This window comes from Neoarius graeffei, chromosome 10 (assembly GCF_027579695.1).
Source record: "Neoarius graeffei isolate fNeoGra1 chromosome 10, fNeoGra1.pri, whole genome shotgun sequence".
NCBI classification, from domain to species: domain Eukaryota; kingdom Metazoa; phylum Chordata; class Actinopteri; order Siluriformes; family Ariidae; genus Neoarius; species Neoarius graeffei.
Window position 1 is genome coordinate 64,096,476 of NC_083578.1, and position 27,001 is coordinate 64,123,476.

A 27,001-nucleotide genomic window follows, 5' to 3' on the forward strand; every position below is an offset into this window, starting at 1 on the left:
CCTGAGCTTTCTCATGTTCTCCCCATGTCCATGTATAGTGGTGCTTGAAAGTTTGCAAACCCTTTAGAGTTTTCTATATTTGTACATAAATATGACCTAAAACATCATAAGATTTTTACACAAGTCCTAAAAGTAGATTAAGAAAACCCAGTTAAACAAATTAGGCAAAATATACTTGGTCACTTATTCATTAAGGAAAATTATCCATTACTACATATTAGTGAGTGGCAAAAGTATGAGAACGTTTGCTTTCAGTATCTGGTGTGACCCCCTTGTGCAGCAATAACTGCAACTAAACATTTCTGATAACGGCTGATCAGTCCTGCACACCAGCTTGGAGGAATTTTGGTCCACTCCTCTGTACACAAAAGCTTCTACTCTGGGGTGCTCGTGGGTTTCCTCACATGAACTGCTCACACAACATTTCTATTGGATTAAGGTCAGGACTTTGATTTGGCCATTCCAAAACATTATTCTTCTTTAATCATTCTTTGCTAGAACGACTTCTGTGCTTAGGGCTCAGTTTATGGACAGATGTCCTGATCTTTTTCTTTAGAATTCGCTGGTATAATTCAGAATTCATTGTTCTATCAATGATGGCAAGCCGTACTGGCTCATATGCAGCAAAACAGGCCCAAACCATGGTACTACCACCACCATGTTTCACAGATGAAGGTTCTTCTGCTGGAATGCAGTATTTTCCCTTTCTCCAAACATAATGTGGCCCACGTAAACTAAAAAGTTCTGTTTGGTCTCATCCGTACACAACATTTTTCCAATAGCCTTCTGACTTGTCCATGTGATCTTTAGCAAACTGTCGTCAGGCAGCAATGTTCTTTTTGGAGAGCAGTAACTTTCTCCTTACAACCGTGCTATGCCTACCACTGTTGTTCTGTGTTCTCTTGATGGTGGACTCATTAACATTAGCCAAAGTGAAAGGGATCTTTAGTTGCTTAGAAGTTACCCTGAGTTCCTTTGTGATCTCGTGGATTATTACACGCCTTGCTTTGGGAGAGAACTTCGTTGGTCAACCACTCCTAGGGATGATAACAGTTATTTTGAATTTCTTCCATCTGTCTGGCTGTGGATTGGTAGACTCCAAACTCTTTATAGATGGTTTTGTAACCTTTTCCAACCTGATGAGCATCAACAACTTTTTTTTTTTTCTGAGGTCGAAGAATTTCCTTTGTTCATGCAGCGATACACTTCCACAAACGTGTTGTGAAGGTCAGACTGATAGATCCCTGTTCTATAAATAAAATGGAGCACCCACTCACACCTGATTGTCATCCCATTGAGTGAAAACACCTGACGCTAATTTCACCTTCAAATTAACTGCTAATCCTAGAGGTTCACATACTTTTGACACTCACTGATTTTATGTAATATTTCCATTTTCCTCAATAAATAAATGACCAAGTAGAATATATTTTGTCACATTTGTTTAATTGGGTTCTCTTTATCTACTTTTAGGACTTTGTGTGAAAAGCTGATGATGCTTTAGGTCATATTTGTGTGGAAATACAGAAAAATTCTAAAGGGATCACAACCTGTCCAGCACCACTACAGGTTTCCTCCCACCACCCTAAAACATGCCCACATTTGGATTGGCTATGCCAAATTGCTCCTAGGTGCAGTCCACTGGCGTCACATCCATGACGCATATTATTCCCTCCTCATGCCCAGTTTTGCTAGGATAGGCTCCAGATCCACCACAACTTTGGACCAAGATAAAGCAATTATTGAAGATGAATGTTTCAATGAACATGCAACATGAGGATGTTTCAACATCAGAGCTCATACTGAGGTAGAAAATGGAGAGCTGTTACTTGCCCCCACTGAACCCCAAGTGGGGTTTTTTTTTCCTCTTCCCTTCCATTTACAGGAACCTAATAATTTGAGCTATTCATACCTTGGTCAGGTGCCTGTGCACAATTTCCCTTGAGTAATAATAACTCTGAAAGTAGTAGTAATTCTTGGAAGATTGTCAGGTCATGGTATAAATTCTGATGTAATGTCAGTGTATACAGTAATCCCCAGCACGACACTAAAATGTGTACAAAATAATGAAAGCTTCTAATCTGATGTTCTTACTTTTCCTCGTGACCATGGCAGTATGCTCCAATAAGTAGTGTGTGTGTGTGTGTGTGTGTGTGTGTGTGTGTGTGTGTGTGTGTGTGATTCAGGAGAAGTGTGAAGTGTTGAGGTTTTTTTTTTTTTTTAGTAGTAGGTGTAACGTTTCCATTGCCATAACACATTAAAGGTTATCCAAAATCTATAAATAATTTAAATACCAGTTGCTTTAAAATTATATATAAATTCTGTTTTAAAAGGTAAATTAAAGGAAGTTAATATAAGTCAGTTATTACACTGTGTATACTAATGTAATGTAAAGAAATTAAAGTTTAAAGGTGCTGACTGCAAAGTCATCTGAAATTTTTTTATTTTTTATTGTGCATGGCATTTCCCTATGTCTTGCAAGAACAATATCCTGCAGATGAGATGTGATCATTTTGATGTGCTGAGGGTTGCTTTTCTCTGTATTGGGACCAAATATCCTACCTCTTGAGGTAAACAGTATGGCCCGACAGAAACAGCTGAACGCGAGGAGCTTTAACTAATTAGCATAACTATGGAACTGTGTCATAACAAGATGATGACGTGAGGAAAACATTGTGACTCTGCATCGACCTCGGAGAGTTTTGAGTCACAGGTGTGTAATTTGCGGTTGACATTTGCGAATAGATCCATGAAACAAAAGATGAATATATCTTTTCTCTGTTACTTCTTTTGTGTTCTCGTTTCTTTCTCTGTAAGAGCAAAACATTAGGTGGCTAACGCCATACTCGCTCTCGTGGAGTCGAGCCCATGCATTCTAAGGCGAAGATAGCTAAGCATTAGCTAGAGTGATTTGGTTATCTGTCCAGAAAAATGACATCATCTAACCTTGCTGTTTCTTGCAATTGCACTCACTAGGCAGGCTTTCCTTTTCTGCTAGCTTTTAGCTGGCCGGAGAGCTGAGTCCGCCATGTTTGCCCATGCTGACTTGTTTTGGTTAAAAGTAGGTCAAACACGCCCCATGGTGGTCACGTGATATTGTTGCTCACCTGCTTCGGCAATCTCCGGAATCATAAAATGTGGGATGCTTTTTATCTCTGCAAAACATTTACACAGAGGATACATGGTGTGTGCAGCAGCAAAACATCTCGAAACTCCAACAGCAATAGAAATGGAACATTTTGCCCAGAATTCAACTTTGCAGTCAGAACCTTTTAAATCTCAGCATACACGTTCGTCAACATTACCCAAGCATTAATGTAGGGCAGTGTTGGGGATTATCACTAATTGCATTGTGCCCAATAATGGAGGCTAGATGCTGGCACAGACAGACCATGTTCTGCCCCAGTGGCTTGTACGATGGCTCTGCTTTTTTTTTTTTTCTTCCTCCCTTGAAATTTTGATATCCGGCCAGGTTTTCCCCCGCTTCGGGTAAAGTCCACCCCTTTACCCCCAGCTTTACTGACGGCAGCTGTGACACACTGCCACACAACATAGTTTGTTTGGAATGTAACACTATTGCTAAGACTCTCGGCTGTCCTTCTGTTAAAGAATTTCAATTTCAGACTCCCTGAAATTTCTCCTCTTTGTTGCCTTTTGAGCCAGTTTCGTCTGTGTGAGGCTCTGTTGCCAGAAATACTGATATGAAAATAAGTTCAATAATGGGTGATGCAGAGAAATGGGTTCGCGTGTGATCAATTCCACCAAAATGATTTGTAAATGACTGCACAATGTTGTGTGCATATATTCAACCAGGTTTTCCATTCCATCTCGTGAATTTTACAACTACTGTTTTCATGGTGGTGTAGTGGTTAGCACTGTCGCCTCACAGCAAGAAGGTTCTGGGTTTGAGCCCAGCGGCCGACAGGGGCCTTTCTGTGTGGAGTTTGCATGTTCTCCCTGTTTCTGCGTGGGTTTCCTCCGGTTTCCCCCACAGTCCAAAGACATGCAGGTTAGGCTAATTGGTGACTCTAAATTGACCGTAGGTGTGAATGTGAGTGTGAATGGTTATTTGTCTCTATGTGTCAGCCCTGTGATGATCTGGCGACTTGTCCAGGGTGTACCCCGCCTCTCACCCATAGTCAGCTGGGATAGGCTCCAGCTTGCCCGCGACCCTGCACACGATAAGCGGCTACAGATAACGGGTGGGTGGGTGGATGGATGGATGTTTTCTGGGACTTTAGCTACCTGGTCTTTTTACAAACCAAGTGATGTCACCGATTTAGCACACTTCATACCATGGGGGGGGGAACCAAATTCATTAATGGCACTTGTATACTGTACACTGACTAGGAAATGGGGGGGGGGGGGGGGGGGGGATAATTTCAAATCACATATTTGTTTTCTGTGGAAAACCGCCATAAATGTATAGATCAATTGTTGCAATCGTTTACTTCTTTACCTTTTTGTTTTATAATTATTTTATGTAAACATGCTGTTTATGAATGCCTTAAATGGGACTATTTCGGTTTTTGTCTCTTTATATGTATGTAGGATTTTAAGGTTCAGGATACATGAAAGTAAAGTAAAGCAGTTGAAATTGTATGACTGACAATTTATCAGCATTACTGTTGTTTCTATTCCAACAAAAGTCTATTTTTCTAGAGAAAATGCCAGATTGTGACAGCAATAAAAACTTTGCCTCATCTGGGGTTGGTGTGTACCCCTTAGACTTCTACCCTCTAAATAGTTTTTCCAGCCACTATGGAATTGCACGGTAGATTTACAGTGTCATTACTGAGTTTAAGGGAAATATGTCGAAGTGAAAGGATTTAATTTAAAATGTTTGAGATGAAAGAACATCACCATGTTATGTCATTTTGATTGACAAGAAGCTATGTTGTGTCAATAAATATGTACATTTTCATGCTGGTTTGCTATAATAATAAGCTGTTAACGCTTTATATTTAAGGAATTCTAAACTGTCATTACTGTGTATATTTTGAACAGTTTATAATGCTGTATTTAGCTTTTACACTTTTGTGGCAGTAACATTTTCACTACAAAGTCACCAGCTTGAATGGTTTAAACTTTCTGTGAAGAATTTAATTTTAACTGGTGTACACAAAATGTTTTCGACTGGAACCAGTTTTGTGTCCGTTCTTCTAATTGTCTTTTCAAACATTTCAAAAAGTTGCATTTTCATTTATATAAAACTAGAAAAGCATTAAAATGTTTGAATATATACTGTTTATAAAGATTTTATATTTTATTTATTTATACTAACTAACTAACTAACTAACTAACTATTTTTAATGGTTTCTGTACCCATCACTTTCTGAAGTCCTACATTGCCTGGCCCAAAATATATTTATCTATGTCACTGTTTGTTTGGATTTAAATAAGCAAATACTTAAAAGCCTTTGATTGGATAATTACAATAATTTTTCCCCCCTACCTGATGCAGTGAGTAGCTTCTCCTTTTTTGAAGAACCATGGCAGAAGGCATATCCTGTGGTCATGGAAAAGATGTTACTGTGTTTCAGAAGGTTTAAATTATTGGCCTGCATCAAGCATAGAAACCAACTAAGGAGATTTGCTGAAATGACTGGAATTGGGTTAAGAACTGTCCAACGTATTATTAAAACCTGTAAGTATAAGGGTGAACCATCAGCTTTATGGAAGAAATGTGGTCTGAAAAAATCCTGACTGACCATGATCAGAGATCACGTAAACGCTTGGTGAAATTGAATTGTAAAAAAAAATCAACAATCGAACTTCTGGCTATGTTTAATTGTAAAATGAAGAGCATTTCCACATGCAAAATGTGATGAGAACGCACAGGATTGGGATTAAACAGCTGTGTGGCCATAGGAAAACCACTTGTCAGTGAGTCGAATCAGAAGAAAAGGCTTCAAATTGCTCGGCAGCATAAAGGTTGGACTCTGGAGCAATGGAAAAAGGTCATGTGGTTTGATAAGTCCAGATTTACCCTATTCCAGAGCGATGGACGTGTCAGGGTAAGAATGGAAGCACATGAAGTGATGTACCCATCATCCATAGTGGCCATTATATTCCTCATCAAAAAAAAAATCCCATGCAGGGATTGGCCAAGGATGGCTCACTGTCATGTGACATAAACTAGTTCCACCATTGATTAAGCAATGTATTTCATGATGTCAAAAAAAAAAATGGATAGGGTGTGAGTTTGTCATGGTATACTCTGGATATACCATGAACTGACATCACAATTTCAAACTATACACCTGACTCAAGTCACAGCTGAGCATTTCTATGCATGTAGATTTACATATCATGATGGTGCCTAGTGAGGCAGGCGATAGCATGGTACGTTACACATGCGCAGGTTGAAGGTCGCGCCGATGTAAAACAACAAACATGGCTGCCTCCAGTCCGTTTATGCTGAGATTCAATCTCAACACGTTTAGTTTGGAATTTTTTGATGAGGGATATAAATCATACCATGCACTGAGAGGCACCAGTAATTATGGATTCTCTTCGGTAACTTGCATAGTATCATTTTTTTCAGGACTGTACCCCTTAGAAAATAGTACTATACCAGTCACCTCAGAGAATCCATCATTTCAACCGGAGCCTCTCAGTACATCATATACTTGATAACTGTAAAAGCCTTTGGAGGCAGTGTTATGATCTGTGGTTGATTCAGTTGCTCAGGCTCAGCAATGTTATGTGGCAAGAAAATGAAGTCAGCTGATGACCTGAATGTACTGAATGACCAGGTTATCCCATCAATTTATTTTTTTTTCTTCCTGATGATGCAAGCATAAAATCCGGGCTCAAATTGTGAAAGAGTGGCTCAGGAAGCATGAGGAATCATTTTCATACATGAATTGGCCACCACAGTCTTGACCTTAACCCCAATGAAAGTCTTTGGGATGTGCTGGAGAAGACTTGACAGGAGAGTTGAACCACTATGTCATCAAGACAAGATCTCAGCAAAAAATAATAATGCAACTCTGGATGGTAAAAATGTGATGTTGCATAAGGTTGTTGAAATTATGCCACAGTGAATGCACACCATAATCAAAGCTAAAGGTGGTCCTGGTCCAACAAAATATTAGTGTGCGACTTGGGTTTTTTGTTGTTGTGGGGTGTGTGGTGGCTCTTTTTTCTTTTTTGCCAGGCAGTGTATAAAGAAAACAAACTGTCCTTTTCATATCAATGTGACTCTTGACAGCTTTTATGTCTGTATTTTATCAAGACTTTTAGAAAATTATTATTATTTTTTTTTGGATTGTCCATTCACCACAATAATGACAGTAAATATTTAAATAATATATTGAAAGGAAACGGGTGGCACGGTGGTGTAATGGTTAGCACTGTTGCCTCACAGCAAGAAGGTCCTGGGTTCGAGCCCAGCAGCTGGCGAAGGCCTTTCTGTGCGGAGTTTGCATGTTCTCCCCGTGTCTGCGTGGGTTTCCTCCGGGTGCTCCAGTTTCCCCCACAGTCCAAAGACATGCAGGTTAGGCTAATTGCTGGCTCTAAATTGACCGTAGGTGTGAACGGTTATTTGTCTCTATGTGTCAGCCCTGAGATAACCTATCGACTTGTCCAGGGTGTACCCCGCCTCTCGCCCATAGTCAGCTGGGATAGGCTCCAGCTTGCCTGCAACCCTGTAGAACAGGATAAGCGGCTACAGATAATGGATGGATGGATGGATGGATGAAAGGAAACAAGGGGCTATGAATTAAGTCACAAAAGAACTGCTGTATAAACGAAACTATGGAAGTTTCTCTATGGAAGCTCATGCTTATGCTGATGGAGATGACATGCGGTTAGGTTAATATGGGACGGCCTTGGGCTGAGGTGCCCTTGAGCGAGGCACCTAACTCCCAACTGCTCCCCTGGCGCTGTTAGCATGGCTGTCCACTGCTCTGGGTATGTGTGTGTGCTCACTGCTTCAGATGGGTTAAATGCAGAGAGGAATTTCACAAGTGTGTGATGAATAAAGTTGTGCTTTCTTTCTTTCTTCTCCATCAGTATAATAATGAGAAGGTCTCATAGCTATGACTTAAGTTGTACTATTAATGACAGTTTTCTCATAATTAATACTTTGTGTCTCATAATATTGAGATATTAAGTCATAGTTGTGAGAAAATGTTCTCGTTGTGATGAAATAGTTATTATTATTATTACTGACGCTGTCACTTCTTTTTTTCCCCCAAGTGGTGGAAATGGGCTTCCATAACGATACTGACAGAAGGAACAGGATAATAATGTTAAATAATTTTTTAACAAAAGTTATATTTCCGTCTGAAATACAAACCCCTAGTTTGTTTGTGTTATTCCCTTTTCTCTTTTTCAAACTCGTTATTTCATGTCCTCCTTTTTGGATTGCCCGTTCACTGCGTAATGAGGCCGAATTGGTCAAAGACAGCTGTCCATCATTTTTATTAGTTATCTGATTGGTTGGAATCTGTAGCACCGCCTCTTCTTGCTCTTGGCCAATGAGTGCAGGCCATCTGTTCTGAGCCAAGAGGAGAGTCTGGCAAAGCGACGAAGAAGAAGCGCTCATTGATTTAATAGAGAAGCGCGTTGTTGCGGTATTACCGGTATTAATACACGCTTGGGTGGTTTTATAACCATTTACAAGCTAATTTACAGATTGTATAGGTGTCTGCTGAAGGCGTGTTTGTTTTGGACAAAATGACAACCCTGTGTTTGCTTTTTATAAGCTTAGCAATCGCCTTAATAACCGCAGAGCCGTTGGTTTATTTCAGAGAGCAGTTTGAAGACGGGGGTAATGTGTTTATCTTTATATTTACACGACTGTAAACTGTCCATGTGCCTTGGCAGCGATTCAATAACCTTATATATGTGTTTGTTTCTTTTAAATAATTTATCTAAAGTTAAACGTTGTGTTTTTAATACAAGTCACGCCTCTCCAGTGGCTGTGCGTCCGACATTTGTCTTCACAATAACTGTAATATCTCCCACCGTGCTGTGTGTGTGTGTGTGTGTGTGTTCCTTTACTGCTGTGTAAACATGTAGTCTGATACACTGGAAGCTTTAATGCATTAAAGTTGTATATTCTTTATGTTGGAAAACGCATCCCTTCAGTGAATGAAAGCCCAATCAGGGCGTCACACTGATCCTCCAGATGTTCGGTAACCACGCAGATGTTTTTCACTAAATCAACATTTTTGCTTTTATTTTTTGTGTAGATGCTTGGAAAAGCCGGTGGCTGGAATCCACCCACAAATCCGATTATGGCAAGTTTGTGCTGTCAGCCGGCACATTTTATGGCGATGCAGAGAAAGATAAGGGTGAGATTGTCCTTTCCTTTTTAGTGCTGAAATCCTGCTCTGGCTTTGATGCACATTTTTCCAACAATTCATCAGATCTCCAAATGATGCATCTTTTGTTTTGCGCTGCACTAAAATGCACCAATCCTTGGAAGGAAAAACAAAACGATACCTTGAATGATTTCATGACTGGGGTGGCGTTTGCAAATGTTTGTCAAAGTAAAAGACATCTGATCTCATTATCTCTAGCTGCTTTATCCTGTTCTACAGGGTCGCAGGCAAGCTGGAGCCTATCCCAGCTGACTACGGGCGAAAGGCGGGGTACACCCTGGACAAGTCGCCAGGTCATCACAGGGCTGACACATAGACAACCATTCACACTCACATTCACACCTACGGTCAATTTAGAGTCACCAGTTAACCTAACCTGCATGTCTTTGGACTGTGGGGGAAACCGGAGCACCCGGAGGAAACCCACAGGGACACAGGGAGAACATGCAAACTCCACACAGAAAGGCCCTCGTCAGCCACGGGGCTCGAACCCGGACCTTCTTGCTGTGAGGCGACAGCGGTTAAAAGACTTTTTTTTTTTTTAAACCAGGAAAAGTCCCATTGAGTTACAATAAAACTCTTCTCCCAGGGAGTCTTGGCCAAGACTGGTGGCAAAAAGTTTCAAAATACATAAAAAACAAGACAAAGTTACATATTACACCACAAATCCCATACTATACATACTAAAACACAAACAAGATATTACACTTAATATGACAAATAACAAGCTAATACAGACACACAACTTAAAGGGCACCTAGTTAAAAACAATTACACTGTTCAGTCAGAGTTGACATTAAAAGGTTTTTAAAAGTATTGAAAGATGGAAGTGATTCTAGATTTAAAGTGTTTTGGAGTTCATTCCAGACATTTGGTGCATATGATGAGAGCTGTTTTACCAAGTTCTGTTCTTGCTGATGGAATAATTAGTAGTATTTTTTCTGATGACCTTGTCCTATAAACACTATTATGGTAAGTACTCTTAGTACATTTAGTACTCTTATTAGTGCTTAGTGTAAGCATATTCATTTTACTTTTTTCCATTTGAGTAATTTTCTCGACTAAACGTGAAAAAGGATCATTTTACTTCGGTGTATATGCTTTACTCTTTTCATATTTATATTATGCAAGTTATATTTGGGACAATTTGACCCAGGTATAAAATTGCTTAGTATAAATATGCAGGCGATTTATAGAAAATTGTGCGCACTGATTGGTCGAGAAATTCGGATTATTTCTCGATAATCACCTCGAGCGACTCGGCAAAATGGCGGCCAAACGCTTCGTTACCGTAAGTGAGGAAGAATTGCAAAGTATGAAAGACAATGCTGTTCCTAAAAGCACTAAAGATGCTACGAAGTTTGGTCTAAAACTATTCCAAGGTAAGGTGGAATTGTGATTCATCTGTTTCAAAATAAAGTGCTTTTTGTGAGTCAGTGTAGATATGTGGCGCAAGTCTGTGCTGCGCCTTTATTACATTTGCATTGCCACTTTTGAAGATTGAAAAAAAAAATTTTTTATACGATTTTTCTTTTTTTACATATCCCCTGTGTAGTTACACTGTAAAACAATTATCTGCCACAGGCTCAGTGAATATCGGTGAATAATAACCTCAACTTTGTCTCAGTTATTCTTCACTGATATTCACTTTGCCTTTGGCAATTAATTGTTAATGGTAAAATATTAATTGACACCAACTGCTTCTTACAAAAATAAAATTACACAGGTGAATTCACTCAGTAACATTACCTTCATGTCTTATTTGCCTTCGTGATGGCACCGGTTATAAAAAGTATGTGTCTCTATTCACGTTTGGCCATTTCAAATTTTATTTGGTGTTGCTAATAGCCAACAGAACACGAGGTGTAAACATCACAGGATTCTAACCGGACCAAAATATCAGCGTAGTGGCACCAGTCAGAACAGCCAGGGGTTTGGGGCCACCTTAGGTCTTCAAAAGCTCACTGGTTCTGCTTGCTCAGAGATGCATTCTAGTGCATTTCCTGGCACTTACGGGCCTCCCTGAAAGTCACTCTTTTGGTAATATTAATGAGATTTTTTTTTTTTTGTCAAAAGTTGCTGTGATTTGTTTTTGATTGAAGACTTATTATAATTAATATTCAGCTATATTGGTGACATTTATGAAATAAGAATAAAACAACCAGTTGATGTTCACAAAGCGTCGGCTTTATTTTCAGCTTCAGCCATTCAATTACAATACATGGCTATCTAGATCTAACTCATACCATACCTTCCCCTACTGACTGTTACTCCAACAGTTGCAATGTAACGTGCATGGTGTGTAAGTGCCTCTTAACACGGGTGGCGCTTTCCCGCGAACACAGCCTAAGGAAGGAGATAAACCAGGCTAGCATGATCAGTGACAATCTCCACACAGAACTACTCAGGCCACTATGCACTGGGCGCTTGCGTGGACGGGGAGTGGAGTATGTCCGAATATAGAACTTTTGCGTGCCACCATGGGGAGATAATGAGAGAAAATTAAACAAAAGACTCACACCACATCACCCCCCTCTGCTCTCTGCCAGACCAATCCACACACTCCACCCCCGACCTCACTCTACAGGAGTCACACCTCGGCTACACCCCTCGCCTCTCCATAACAGCTGATCAGGTGTTGAAGGAGCTGAGGAGGATCAAGATGAGGAAAGCTGCTGGCCCTGATGGTATCAACTTCAGACTGCTTATGGACTGTGCAGATCAGCTCTGTGGGATACTTCTGTACATTTTCAACCTGAGTCTCAGTCTGGAGAGTGTTCCACATCTGTGGAAAACATCATGTGTGGTTCCAGTTCCCAAGACTGCGCACCCCAGGGAGCTCAACCATTTTAGGCCAGTAGCTTTAACGTCTCACCTGATGAAGATCATGGAGAGGATTGTTCTCTCCCACCTCTGACACCTGGTGAACAGCGAGATGGACCCCCTGCAGTTCGCATATCGACCGGGCATTGGTGTGGATGACGCTGTCATTTACCTGCTACACCGGTCACTTTTACACCTGGAGGGCACTGGGAGCACTGTGAGAGTCATGTTCTTTGACTTCTCCAGTGTTTTCAACACAATCCAGCCATCACTGCTTAGGGGGAAGCTGGAGGGAGCTGGTGTCGACTGCCACCTGGCTGCATGGATCATCGACTACCTCGTTAACAGACCGCAGTATGTGAGGCTCCACGACTGTGTGTCTGATGTGGTAGTCTGCAGCACAGGGGCTCCACAGGGTACAGTGCTCTCTCCTTTCCTCTTTACACATCTGACTTCAGCTACAACACGGACAGCTGCCACCTCCAGAAGTTCTCAGATGATGCAGCCATCGTTGGACGTGTGTGAGAGGGGGACGATCTGGAGTATAGAGAGGTCATCACCAACTTTGTCACCTGGTGCGAACTGAACCACCTGCGCATCAACGCCAGCAAGACAAAGGAGGTGGTGATCTATTTCAGAAGGACGGCTCCTCAAATTGCACCAGTGAACATCCAGGGTTTGGACATGGAGATCGTGGAGGAGTACAAATACCTGGGTGTTCACCTCAACAACCAACTGGACTAACAACACAGATGTCCTGTACAAGAAGGGCCCAAGTCGTCTCCACCTGTTGAGAAGACTGAGGTCTTTTGGTGTGTGCAGGACACTGCTTAGGACTTTTTATGACTCTGGTGGCATCAGCGATTTTCTACGCTGTGGTCTGCTGGGGCTGTGGAAGTTCAGAGAGGGACAGGAAGAAACTTAATAAACTGGTCAGAAGGGCTGGCTCAGTCTTGGACTGTCCTCTGGACTCCATTGAGGAGGTGAGTGAGAAGAGGATGTTAGCCAAGCTGACATCAATCATGGATAACCCCTCTCACCCCCTAGATGAGGCTGTGGGGGCTTTAAGCAGCTCTCTTAGTAGTAGACTGCTACACCCACGGTGTAAGAAGGAGAGATAGCGCAGGTCATTCATACCTGCTGCTGTCAGACTGTATAACACCCACAACTTGTAATGTAGCACCAATAACCTGTTTGTCATTATATTTGCACGACTTCACCACTACTACCGCTGCCATCTCTCATCGATGCAATTATGTGCAATAATATAGGCCTGTGTGTGATATATATACACACACACACACACACACATATATATATATATATATATATATATATATATATATGTGTGTGTGTGTATGTGTGTGTGTGTGTGTGTGTGTATATATATATATATATATATATATATATATATATATATATATATATATATATATATAATGTATGTATGTGTGTGTGCAATTTTTCCAAGCCTCTCAATAAGGCAATATTTATCTACTTTTTCACGGTAGATAATACAAATAGCCCTCTGTATTTAATATTTCGTTTGTCTAATTTTTATTTCAGTTTTATTTGTTATCTGTATGACATTTTCTTGCTACTGTAACACGTGAATTTCCCCGATGTGGGATGAATAAAGTGAATCTAATCTAATCATTTTCAAGATTGACGAGTTTTTTTTTTTTTTTTTTATTAGTATAGCAGCAGCTTTTACAGGCGTGTCAGCAACATTGTGGGTGTAGCGGCAAGGAAACATTGCGTATCAGTCTGATACGCTGAAAAGGCCTAGTTAGAACCCTGTATCAGTAGTGTCTGTAACAACAGCCTATGTGCATATTCCAGATTTACTTAAACTACCAACAAAATATCACTTAGAAAGCAGGATCTTTGAATATCAGACCACAAGTTTTACTGTACCTTAAAATATAATCATTAAAATACTTATTACCTTAATACGTTCATCTGTCCATCCATTTTCGATACTGCTTATCCATCAGGGTTGTGGGGAAGCTGGAGTCAATCCCAGCTGACTTCAGGCAGTTAGGCAGGGTACACTCTGGAAAGGTCGTCAGTCTATCGCAGGGCTAACGTGGGGCATTTTAGAGTCGCCAGTTGACCTAATCTGCATGTCTTTGGACTGTGGGAGGAAACCGGAGCACTTAGAAGAAACCCACACAGGCATGGAGAGAACACGGAAGCTTCACACAGAAGGCCCAAGTTGGCTGTAAAGTTTAAACCCAGAACCTTTTTGCTGTGAGGTGGCAGTGATGACCACTGTCCCCTGAACACATTCAACCGTATTGAAATATTTGGAATGTTCCATAAATCACATGTTCAGCAGACAGTTGCACCCTCTGTTTTCTGAAGATCATGGGAAGAAGAAACTTAAGTTCTCTCCTTCCTTTTTTTTATTTTATTTAATATATTGTTATATTGACTAACATGGCAATTCAAAAGTACAAATTCAAGCAAGTCCAGTTGCTCTTTTTTACCACCCACAGTAAACATATTACACATGTGATAACTTGGCAATAAGTTATTCATTTAAAAAGGATTTAACCCTATTACTGAGTAGTAACATTTTTAAGACTTTATTTAATAGAAAAATGCAGCTATTGTCCTTGAAACCTTGTAAAAATTAGATTGTTGCCTGAAATGTTTTTTTTTTTTTAATGTTGTTTATCTTTTTTTGGGGGGGGCAGTGAAATGTACATTTTCTTTAGTTCAGTGATGAAAAATGATTTAAAGTTTAATTTTTAAGAGTTACAAGGGCTAAATTGCACTGCACTTGTGGACCCCAAGCCTTATGCACATTGTCAAGTGACAGACTCAGTTTTGTGTCCTGGTCACATTGGCACTTTCCCGCTTTCAAAGGTTGTAAGGGTAATTAGTTTCTTTGGTTTATTACAAGTGCATATGTTTTCTAGATTAACCGTTTAAAACAGCAAACCCAGACTTTAAAGCAGAATTCAGGACACTTCTAGACTACAATATTAATGGCTCAGAAATGTATGAGGTGCGATCAAAAAGTTCTGGGCCTAATCCAGTTGCAGTTGAACAGAGCACAGCAAGGTCATGTGCATCATGTGCATGCAGCAGGAGCAAGCAGTAACTCTCTTGAGTCAGTATGCCGTGTGACGTCGCACTGTCACCACAGGGACCTGCATTACATGTGTTTCTGTGACAATTTGCGCCATGCGCAAGTATTTGCGGTTGGCAATGGAGACTCTTGAAATGCTTCAGTCACTACGTTTACATGCACATAGAGAGAATCGAATTTCTGCCGTTGCTCGACTGAAATCGAAGTTCAAAATGCCATGTATACACCTTAATTCGGCTGAAATTGAACCGAACTTGATTTCTCGGAATCGAGCTACACGACCTAGTTTATGCGATTTCTGCCGAGCTACTTTGTGCATGTATACCCTGTCGAGCTAGTTGTCGAGCTACTTCCGGGAGTGACGAGACCACAAGCGGGAAACACAACAGCCTCGGTCGGCATGACAACAGTAGTAGCGAGCAGCAGAAGAGGTCAGGAGGAACAAACGAAGAAGAGAAAATGGCGATGTAGAGCTCTCTGAAGTGTGGGTGGAGCACAGAGGACGGCAGGACAAAGCTTCTGGTACTAATAGGCTTTTTATTGTCAGACTTTTCAGTTTAACAGCCTACTTTTATTCTTGAGAGAAGCGCGCGCTGTGTTCTAGTCCCGGGATGAGCTCTCCCCTCTGCCTCCTTAAATAGGGCGCGGTTACTGGGAAGACACACACACAGGTTGACCCGGGATGAGCTCTCCCCTCTGCCTCCTTAAATAGGGCGCGGTTACTGGGAAGACACACACACAGGTTAATTACCGTCAGGTGTACCGTCGTTCTGCCACTCACCTTCCCTGGCTTCACCCTCCTGTCACAGACCGGCGCTTGACCACGCCCCCACTGCCACAGGCAAGCAGAAACGTGCACTTCTGGAGCAATGAGGAGACAGAGTTCATGCTCATTCAGCTTAAGGAGTTGAATATATTAAAATTCATGGACGGGAGAAAAACGCGCAATGGAGAACACGGAACTGATAACTTTTGTTTACACACTCGAATAGCTCTTCTTCATGACGACAACTGGAAGTGTACCAACACGATGGGGCGTGTAGCGCCACCTGTGGCTCGGGTGCACAATGCACCTCACACAATAGCCCGATTTCATTGTGTGCATGTAGGATTGGATTTCTCTGGCACCCTGCTGGGACCTTCAGCTCGATTACCGACAGCAGCTCGATTTGGATGTGCATGTAAACGTAGTCAGTGAGCCTACAGCAATGAAGCAATGAGCCAGGTAAGGTGTTTAAAGGGGTCAGGATGTCACTGAAGGACGAAGTTCTGCCCCTCTTGACGTATGAATGCCACATAAAACAACTTGCCCAGCTCATTGATTCTTTTCCATAGGCACACATGACGTTGCCTCCCTCAATTTGTTCACAACAAGAACGGTCCCAGAACTTTTTGAACACACCTCATATAAACTATTTGGCAAAACTGGTAAAATTAAAATGGTAATTAGTCTACTCAGTATACATACAGTATATGGGGAAGCCAAGGCCTCATGGTTAGAGAAGCAGCTTTGGGGCTAAAAGGTTGCCGATTCAATTCCATGGACCAGCAGGAATGGTTGAAGTGCCCTTGAGCAAGGCCCCTAACCCCCAACTGCTCCCTAGGTTGCGCTGGGTATGTTCATCTCTCTGGATAAGAGCGTCTGCTAAATGTCATTAATGTAATGTAACATTCAGTTTACCAAATATTGAAAATGTACCATTTTTAAGACTCTTATTGTGCTGTTACCAATAAGTTTTGGGGGTGTTTTTTTTTTTTTAAATAAATATTATCTATGTTATTTATTTAATTTTTTAAACAAGTATGGATGGACTAAAGCAAGGAATCAAGTTCTGTTCAGTCTGTGGGCCGAGAGTTTGACACTCGTGGTAGCACAAGTTTGCGTACGCGCTTTATAAACTGAGAACTTTTTCACAAAATAGCACTGAGCTAGACATTATTGTTGTCCCACAGGCCTTCAGACCAGCCAGGATGCTCGTTTCTATGCCATCTCATCTCGGTTTGAGGATTTCAGCAATAAGGATCAGCCACTGGTAGTGCAGTTCACAGTGAAACATGAGCAGAGCATAGACTGTGGAGGAGGCTACATTAAGGTTTTCCCATCAAGCCTCAAGCAAGAGGAAATGCATGGAGAGTCCACATACAATATAATGTTTGGTGAGAAAGCCTACTTTATTCTCATAACTTAGTATCTGATACTAAGAATAAAGAAATGGAATATGTATTAAATATAAACATGTCTTCTGTTTAAGGTCCTGATATATGTGGTCCTGGCACCAAAAAAGTTCATGTCATCTTCAATTATAAGGGCAAGAATCATTTGATCAACAAAGACATCCGGTGCAAGGTAACATCAGTTGTATATGGTATTCCCAGTATGCTAATTCCATGGATTTTAATTAAGTTATTGAAAAAATGACCTGACTAATCCTGTGATGTTGATAACTAGGATGATGAATACTCCCACCTGTATACACTCCTCGTTAATCCAGACAACACATATGAGGTGAAGATTGACAATAAGAAGGTAGAGTCTGGATCTCTTGAGGATGATTGGGACTTTTTGCCTCCGAAGAAGATCAGGGATCCAGATGCAAAGAAGCCTGACGACTGGGATGAGCGGGAGAAGATTGATGACCCTGACGATAAAAAGCCAGAGGTGAGGTGTTTCAGAATTGAAGTTTAATGATCTAAAATTAGAACTGCTTTTAAAATGCATGCAAACCCACACCTTGTGTAGTAATTTGGTTAAATTCTCCCTAAAGATTCAGCAAAAATATGATGTGTATTATTAGCTCCTCTTGGATGGCTGATCAGGATTATATACTGTAGTTTGGTATTTGGCTCAAATTGGTTAATAAACTTCAAAAGCCATATTTTTCCATTCAAGGAGCAACATTACCTTCACTTTTGCATGACGACATCATGAGATAACGGTTTGAATGAACATTTGAAAGGTGCAGATATTTGGGTTTTGAGCGAGTTTTGTTGACCGTTAAGCCTGGCCGATAAGCAGAAGTGACATACAAAACAATCAGTAACAGGAATTCCTGTTGGTGTGAAGTTTAATAACTTTGAAGCTATTAATTTAATTACATTTTCCAGGAGTGAGGTGGAAACGCTACCATGTTTTACCAGATGGATATTTAAGTTATTTCACGAAATCGAGTCATACATGAGCTGATATTTTTTGCAAATTCGATAAATAAAAACTTTTATACAAAACATCCGACAAAATCATTTCTGCTTAGAATGTGAACAAACCAGTGAAATGACGGTAGCAATTTGTGAAAAACGCGATAATAATAATACTTGAAAAATTAAAAAGGATACATTCTTACCATCAAATACTTTTTATTCCATATTTTGTTGCTGCGTTTGTATTTTTTGGGGGGTTTTGATTTCGAGCAGAGTTTTTATTTAGTTCTCGGTTCGTTCAGCAAGACGCGTCGCCATTTTGTTTTTCTCTACTCACGGTATATGAGCTGATAGCCTAGTAGTAGAGTAGCCAATCAGAGTGCTCATATAGCGATTGCTCATATCCAGTGAATGTGGATAGAATAAAAAGTGTTGAACCATTTTATCAACTGAGTTGTGAAGCAATCCTGGTTGATTTTTCATCTTGACTGAATATGTATTTTTTATTGCCTTACTGGTGGGTTTTTGTTTTGTTTTTTGATAAAAGCTTATAGTTGAAATTTGTTTCTAAGACACGTAAATGAAGTTAATGCTTACATGCATGGGTATTTTAAAAATATCCACTTGAAACTAAATTATTTTTCCAAACAAGGAGTTTTTTCATTTAGCAGTGAGGTCCTCTTATTTGAGGTGCCTTTCTGTGCACTTTTATCATCTAGCTTAAGCTATTTTGCACACAATTTACTGATCCTTTTTAGATCATTTAAAAAGAAAATCTGTCTTCTTGGCTTTCTACAGGACTGGGACAAGCCTGAGACCATCCCTGATCCTGATGCCAAAAAGCCTGATGACTGGGATGAAGAGATGGATGGAGAATGGGAGCCTCCCATGGTTACCAACCCTGAGTACAAGGTACACAAAGATCTGTTTAATTAAAGGGATTTAAGATAAAACACCCATGTTCATTTTCTAAGAGCACTGTACAGAAATGGAATATAAAACATAAGGCAGGTATATTGTCACAGTGGATGTGAAGCAGGTTCTGTCTTGTTTAAGTGTACATTTTTAAGTGAAATCTATGTACTGTATAACATTTAGAACTGATCATCTTCTGCTATATATAAACATCACGGTGCATGAATTTCCATAAACCTATGGCATAAGTGAATGCTGCCTTCAGTTGTGTCTCATTGAGGGTAGCATTTCAGAAAGCTAACAAATGTACCAAAAAAAACATTTGGCAGAAATTATTTGAAACTTTCAACAAATGTACGTTTAGTTTGTAAATGTTTCATAAAGATGAGTAAACTGCATCTTTGCTTTTTTACTTGAAAACCTGTAGCATAGTAGAACAGCTGTTTGAGAATGTTTCATAAAATGGGTTTTCCCCTTTCTTAGGGTGAGTGGAAGCCGAAACAGATAGACAATCCTGCCTACAAAGGTAAATGGGTGCACCCTGAAATTGACAACCCCGAATACACTCCTGATTCTGAGATCTACAAATATAGTAGCATCGGAGTGATTGGATTGGATCTTTGGCAGGTATGAATCCTCTTATTCCTTATGACAGTTTGTTTCATTCTTCAGGAGATGATTTAAGGTGTGACGGTCATATTATATTATTGGTATACATGACACATTTAATCAGTGTGGGGAAATAAGGAATTTTAAGCAGACTGTCACAGGACAGACAAGTCTGAAATGTTGTCTGTCCGTCCAAATTTCAGCCTGTCTGAACGACAGGCCAAAGGCCCTGAACACTGAGGCTGGGGGTCCGTGGCCCGCCCTCAGGCTTTGGAAACTGAAGGGCTTTAGATCCCTGGAGATGGCTTCTCAGCTATTTCCAGGCACATATTTGGCTTTTTGAAGATCATAAACACTCGATATTAGTTGCTGATTTACACTACAAATTGAATATAATTTACAAGAAAATGTCAGAAGATTCAAGAAAAACATGCTTGAAGTTATGCCCAAGAAAACAGTAGCACACACAGGTCAGTTCCATGTCTAGAAAAAAGTATGGCGGGGGGGGCAAGGATGTTCCAGTTGGTTACAACTTACTGGTACTTATATGTAGGTACTATAATAACACTCATGAAACATTGTCAGCCATGACTATTTTTTTTATACTATGTTTATAACGAGTCTATAAGACATTTATTAATTAACAATACAACTATTCCTACATAAGAGTTAAAATTTTGAGGACGAGATTCCAAATGACTTTTAAAATGACCGAAAACTAGACATGGTCATATCATTTGGCATTCAGACTAAAATCTGCTGGACTAGAACTTAGAAAATAGAAGAAAATAAAAACTCTATAAATCTACATCCTACAAAAGTATACGACTATTATCTCATCTCATTATCTCTGAGATGAGATAATAGTCATATACTTTGTAGGATGTAGATTTATAGAGTTTTTATTTTCTTCCAATTTCTTCTTCTCATCTCATTATCTCTAGCCACTTTATCCTGTTCTGCAGAGTCACAGGCAAGCTGGAGCCTATCCCAGCTGACTACGGGCGAAAGGCGGGGTACACCCTGGACAAGTCGCCAGGTCATCGCAGGGCTGACACATAGACACAGACAACCATTCACACTCTCATTCACACCTACGGTCAATTTAGAGTCACCACTTAACCTAACCTGCATGTCTTTGGACTGTGGGGGGAAACTGGAGCACCCGGAGGAAACCCACGCGGACACGGGGAGAACATGCAAACTCCGCACGGAAAGGCCCTTGCCGGCCACAGGGCTCGAACCCAGACCTTCTTGCTGTGAGGCGACAGTGCTAATCACTACACCACCGTGCCGCTTCTTCTGCTTCTTCTTCTTATTATTATTATTATTACAACCCCGATTCCAAAAAAGTTGGGACAAAGTACAAATTGTAAATAAAAACGGAATGCAATAATTTACAAATCTCAAAAACTGATATTGTATTCACAGTAGAACATAGACAACATATGAACTGTCGAAAGTGATAAATTTTGAAATTTCATGCCAAATATTGGCTCATTTGAAATTTCATGACAGCAACACATCTCAAAAAAGTTGGGACAGGGGCAATAAGAGGCTGGAAAAGTTAAAGGTACAAAAAAGGAACAGCTGGAGGACCAAATTGCAACTCATTAGGTCAATTGGCAATAGGTCATTAACATGACTGGGTATAAAAAGAGCATCTTGGAGTGGCAGCGGCTCTCAGAAGTAAAGATGGGAAGAGGATCACCAATCCCCCTAATTCTGCGCCGACAAATAGTGGAGCAATATCAGAAAAGAGTTCGACAGTGTAAAATTGCAAAGAGTTTGAACATATCATCATCTACAGTGCATAATATCATCAAAAGATTCAGAGAGTCTGGAAGAATCTCTGTGCGTAAGGGTCAAGGCTGGAAAACCATACTGGGTGCCCGTGATCTTCGGGCCCTTAGACGGCACTGCATCACATACAGGCATGCTTCTGTATTGGAAATCACAAAATGGGCTCAGGAATATTTCCAGAGAACATTATCTGTGAACACAATTCACCGTGCCATCCACCGTTGCCAGCTAAAACTCTATAGTTCAAAGAAGAAGCCGTATCTAAACATGATCCAGAAGCGCAGACGTCTTCTCTGGGCCAAGGCTCATTTAAAATGGACTGTGGCAAAGTGGAAAACTGTTCTGTGGTCAGACAAATCAAAATTTGAAGTTCTTTATGGAAATCAGGGACGCCGTGTCATTCGGACTAAAGAGGAGAAGGACAACCCAAGTTGTTATCAGCGCTCAGTTCAGAAGCCTGCATCTCTGATGGTATGGGGTTGCATTAGTGCATGTGGCATGGGCAGCTTACACATCTGGAAAGACACCATCAATGCTGAAAGGTATGTCCAGGTTCTAGAGCAACATATGCTCCTATCCAGATGACGACTCTTTCAGGGAAGACTTTACATTTTCCAACATGACAATGTCAAACCACATACTGCATCAATTACAGCATCATGGCTGCGTAGAAGAAGGGTCCGGGTACTGAACTGGCCAGCCTGCAGTCCAGATCTTTCACCCATAGAAAACATTTGGCGCATCATAAAACGGAAGATACGACAAAAAAGACCTAAGAGAGTTGAGCAGCTAGAATCCTACATTAGACAAGAATGGGTTAACATTCCTATCCCTAAACTTGAGCAACTTGTCTCCTCAGTCCCCAGATGTTTACAGACTGTTGTAAAGAGAAAAGGGGATGTCTCACAGTGGTAAACATGGCCTTGTCCCAACTTTTTTGAGATGTGTTGTTGTCATGAAATTTAAAATCTCCTAATTTTTATCTTTAAATGATACATTTTCTCAGTTTAAACATTTGATATGTCATCTATGTTCTATTCTGAATAAAATATGGAATTTTGAAACTTCCACATCATTGCATTCCGTTTTTATTTACAATTTGTACTTTGTCCCAACTTTTTTGGAATCGGCGTTGTATTATTATTATTATTATTATTATTATTATGAAAAAAAAATAGGCTCCAGCTTGCCTGCAACCCTGGCGGACAGGATAAGTGGCTACAGATAATGGATGGATAGATGGATGAATGAAAAAAATGCACATAACCATTGATTGTCAGTTTGGCACTTAACATTATACTGTACTGCCAAGTTTCATGTAAACTGAACTCCTCTTAATCAATTGACTGGATCAATCAGATACTGTCAACTCTAAAACACTAGTTCAGCTGCATCGTGCATTAAAACCGAATACTGAGTGTAATTATTATTATTATTATTATTATTATTATTGTCTTATTTAGTGTGCCACTGGAGGAGAGGGAGGTGCCTGTAAATTTTGGCAGGGCTAGGATCTTTGGTGGCGGAGTCGTGAATTTTTAAATCCTCGCATGCGCGAGCAGCTGGAGCCAGAGCTTGTGCTAAAGCTTTCCGCTATCCGGGCTCACTCCTGATGTCAGATCGGGCCAAGCCTGAGCTCGTTTGAAAGGTCTCAGGGAGAGGGAGGTGCCTGTAAATTTTGGCGGGGCTGGGACCATCGGTGACTGAGTTATGAATTTTTAAAGTCTGGCCCGCGAGGGCGTCTGTTTCACAGGCCATGTTACAACATAATGTATTTGCCCAGTATACCATCTGGAAGAAAATTAGAAGTAGATTAGACCCATATCTTTACAATTGTTCATGGGCCATCCGGTTTGATGCTTGTGAAATACAGATGGAGAAATGCAAAAATTACTGGTAAATGTCTGCCGGTCCAGCTTTATTTCCCACACTGTTTTAATATATAACTTCTCCTGCATGAGAAGCACTCCTTTTACATGTATTAACACACACTGCTTTTCTGTATTGAAACAGGTGAAGTCTGGAACTATTTTTGACAACTTTCTCATTACCAATGACCCAAAACTGGCTGAGGAGGTTGGCAATGAGACTTGGGGTGCAACAAAGGTAAATTCATATTTGGGTCCATTAATAGAGGCCTATTACATAGTATTAAATAGTCTTCAATGAGAAGTAGCTACAATGAAGGAGAGTTTTAAATGTATTAACAGGACATATAACAGATTTGAAATGCATCGTCTCAAACTAAAGAACTTCCTATATATGAAATGATGCATCGTATGACAAATTGTGGTATAAGTTTGACTATTCAAATTGATTAATTTATTTCATCATGATGATTATCAAGGAGTGGCATGGTGGTGAAGTGGTTAGCACGGTCACCTCACAGCAGGAAGGTCCTGGGTTCGAGCCCAGCGGCCAACGAGGGCCTTTCTGTATCTGCGTGGGTTTCCTCCGGGTGCTCCGTTTTCCCCCACAGTCCAAAGACATGCAGCTTAGGTTAATTGGTGGCTCTAAATTGATCGTAGGTGTGAATGTGAGTGTGAATGGTTGTCTGTCTCTGTGTCAGCTCTGTGATGACCTGGCGACTTGTCCAGGGTGTACCCCACCTCTCACCCATAGTCAGCTGGGATAGGCTCCAGCTTTTCCGTGACCCTGCACAGGATAAGCGGCTACAGGTAATGGATGGATGGATGGAGGATGATTATCAGGCTGTGTCATCTGTTTTTCCTAGCTGTAATTACATTGTTTAGACAGCAGAAGGTGCAAGAACGTACAATAGAGGGATTACACATGAGCTCATCATAGGCGGAAGTAATGGTTCCACTGCTACAAAAACGCACCTAAAATGTTAGAGCTGTTGTGTAACTGACTGTACAAACAGATTTAACAAGAAATCTGTTATATTTTTGCAAACATTTACAAAAGTTTTACAGACTATAGAAAGCTAAAGAAAGGTGAAGCAAATGGAAGTAGTACAGTTATTCATGAATGTTTGTTTATTAAGAAAATATTTAACCTTTTAATAAAAGGAATGTTTTAGTTAATAGGTTATTGTACTCCAGCCTTTACAAATGTGGGTAAAAATTGTTTATTTTAAGAAAAATAAAACAAAAGTTTTTTTTTTTAACTAACAAAAGGGATATTTAATTTGATCAAAAGGAGGCAAATAAAAGGGATAATTTTTTTTTCCACAAAAAATATCATGGGGAAAATCAAATCCTGAACCCATTATCCATGAATCAGTTTAAATTGTGGGTATCGTTAAGTGCCAAAAGTGCATTTATCATGCTATTAAAGCAATTATAAACGTGTACCCAAGGTCTATCATAGTTCTGCTTGTGTGTTCACCTGGCTGTTAATCATTTCAGGTATAGTTGCCAGTATTGAACATGGGGAATAATAGCATGGATATATTTAAGTTATTCCACTCAATCTCGTCGTACATGAGCTGATAGCCAAGTTGGCTATAAGGCATGTATGACGAGATTGAATGGAAAACCTTTTTTTTTTTTTTTAATTCTATCCACATTCACTGGATTTTGAGAAACGGAGCAATTATTTATTTATTTACTTCTTTACTTATTTATTTTTAATAATTTATTGCAAATTCAATAAATAAAATACCTGACAATCATTTCCGCTTAGAATGTAAAAAAAATGGTTAAATGACAGTAGCAATTTGTGAAAAATGCTATAATTATTGAAAAATAAAAACAAAGACGTTCTTACCATTTTAAATTTTTTTTTTAATTACATATTTCCAAGTAGAGTTTTTACTTCATCCTTGGTTGGTTCAGCAACACACTAAGTATCGACATTGCATGGTGGATATAATTGTTGACGATTTAAGCAAGCTATATAGTCACTCCCTGTAAAGCTCTTTATCACATATATGGAGCAATTTTTTTTATTAAATCAAGGCTATTTATTGCCTTAATATTGTCATGATTTGAAAATGTGTGTGTATATGGTTGTATGTGTAATATCTGTTTCAGTGTAACATTGATTTGGAATTAATTGGATGGCAAGGTTTGTTTGTTTGTTTGATTGATTGATTGATTGATTGATTGATTGATTGATTGATTGATTGATTGATTGAATTAATGCTCTCGGTTCTGCTTAACAGGATGCCGAAAAAAAGATGAAGGATGCTCAGGAGGAGGAAGAGCGAAAGAAACATGAGGAAGAGGACAAGAAAAGAAGTGAAGAGGCAAAGGATGAAACAGATGAAGATAAAGATGAGGAGGAGGAAGAGGAGGAGGAAGATGATGAGGAGGGAACAGACTCTAAACTTAAGGATGAGTTGTAGACTTCTCAGTGGAGGAATATGGCCTGAACTGTGTTGGACATTCCTTTGTTTCTCAGCTCAGAAATTTAACATGTTCAGTTCTGGTGCTGCAAACATATTTATAACTAAACCATACTTCATTCAGCTTCTTCAGCATAAACAAGTGGTGTTCAGAGGAACTGATGTATAAGAGGAATTGCTCACCTTTTGTAATGAATACAGTGAACATGATAGTTTGGGGCAATTGTGCAACATGGTTAAGAAGACTGTAAAAAAAAAGTGATGGTACACAACACCTCCATGAACCACTGCTGTTCAGATGAACTCACTGTTTTTGTCCTTCATTTTTAGTGTTTGGTTTTTTTGGGGGACATTTAGAGGCCTGATATTCCAACCGATTGCTGTTCATTTTCCATTCAGCGTGCAATAGTGTGTGTGTGTGTGTGTGTGAGAGAGAATTCTTGTTTGTTTGCTTCCAAATCTAACCTCAAAGATGATAAAATTGCATTGTTAATATTTGACATGGCCCCTTGCACCTGGGTGAATTAATTTTTTTTGTTGTTGTTGTTCTTATAAACAAACTTTATAATTGATGTGGAAAGGCAGTGCTGTTCTACAGCCTAGATGGAAATACTGCAAAGCTGATTTGTTGGGACAGAAAGATTATGAAAGAAAAATTGTGTAAAATAGCTGCGGTTTGATATTACTCTCTGTATAACTTTTCTAAAACCTTCTCCAAGTTAACATGCTGGTCTAATATACAGTACTGATGTGGCCTTCAATTATGGTCTTCTCCTAGGAACTATATTTGCCCCATCTGACGCAGTAGTTTTATATATTATATAAACATAACGTCATATTTGGCCCAGTGGTTAGCGTGTCTGCCTCTTTACTAGGAAGTCATGAGTTCCACTCATAGTCAGGTCATACCAAAGACCATCACAAAAATGGTACGTACCTATTGCCATTTGGTGAGACACGCCACAA

At 40.0% G+C, this 27,001-nt stretch overlaps 2 protein-coding genes across 2 annotated transcripts in view; both read left to right on the forward strand.

The window, feature by feature from the left end:
- tor3a (torsin family 3, member A) overlaps positions 1-4,342 on the forward strand; it is a 17,087-nt gene extending 12,745 nt beyond the window's left edge. Inside the window, exon 6 of the mRNA XM_060932105.1 lies at positions 1-4,342. This exon is cut by the window's left edge and continues 377 nt beyond it. The gene's annotated coding sequence lies outside the window, so the exon portion shown is untranslated.
- Positions 4,343-8,522: 4,180 nt separating this feature from the next.
- calr (calreticulin) lies at positions 8,523-26,535 on the forward strand. The gene is made up of 9 exons (XM_060932107.1): positions 8,523-8,779; positions 9,204-9,305; positions 17,212-17,415; positions 17,511-17,605; positions 17,708-17,917; positions 19,195-19,308; positions 19,795-19,938; positions 23,737-23,829; positions 25,853-26,535. The coding sequence occupies exons 1-9, from the start codon at positions 8,686-8,688 to the stop codon at positions 26,033-26,035; spliced, it is 1,239 nt and encodes a 412-aa protein (XP_060788090.1). The 5' UTR covers positions 8,523-8,685; the 3' UTR covers positions 26,036-26,535.
- Positions 26,536-27,001: the final 466 nt, after the last annotated feature.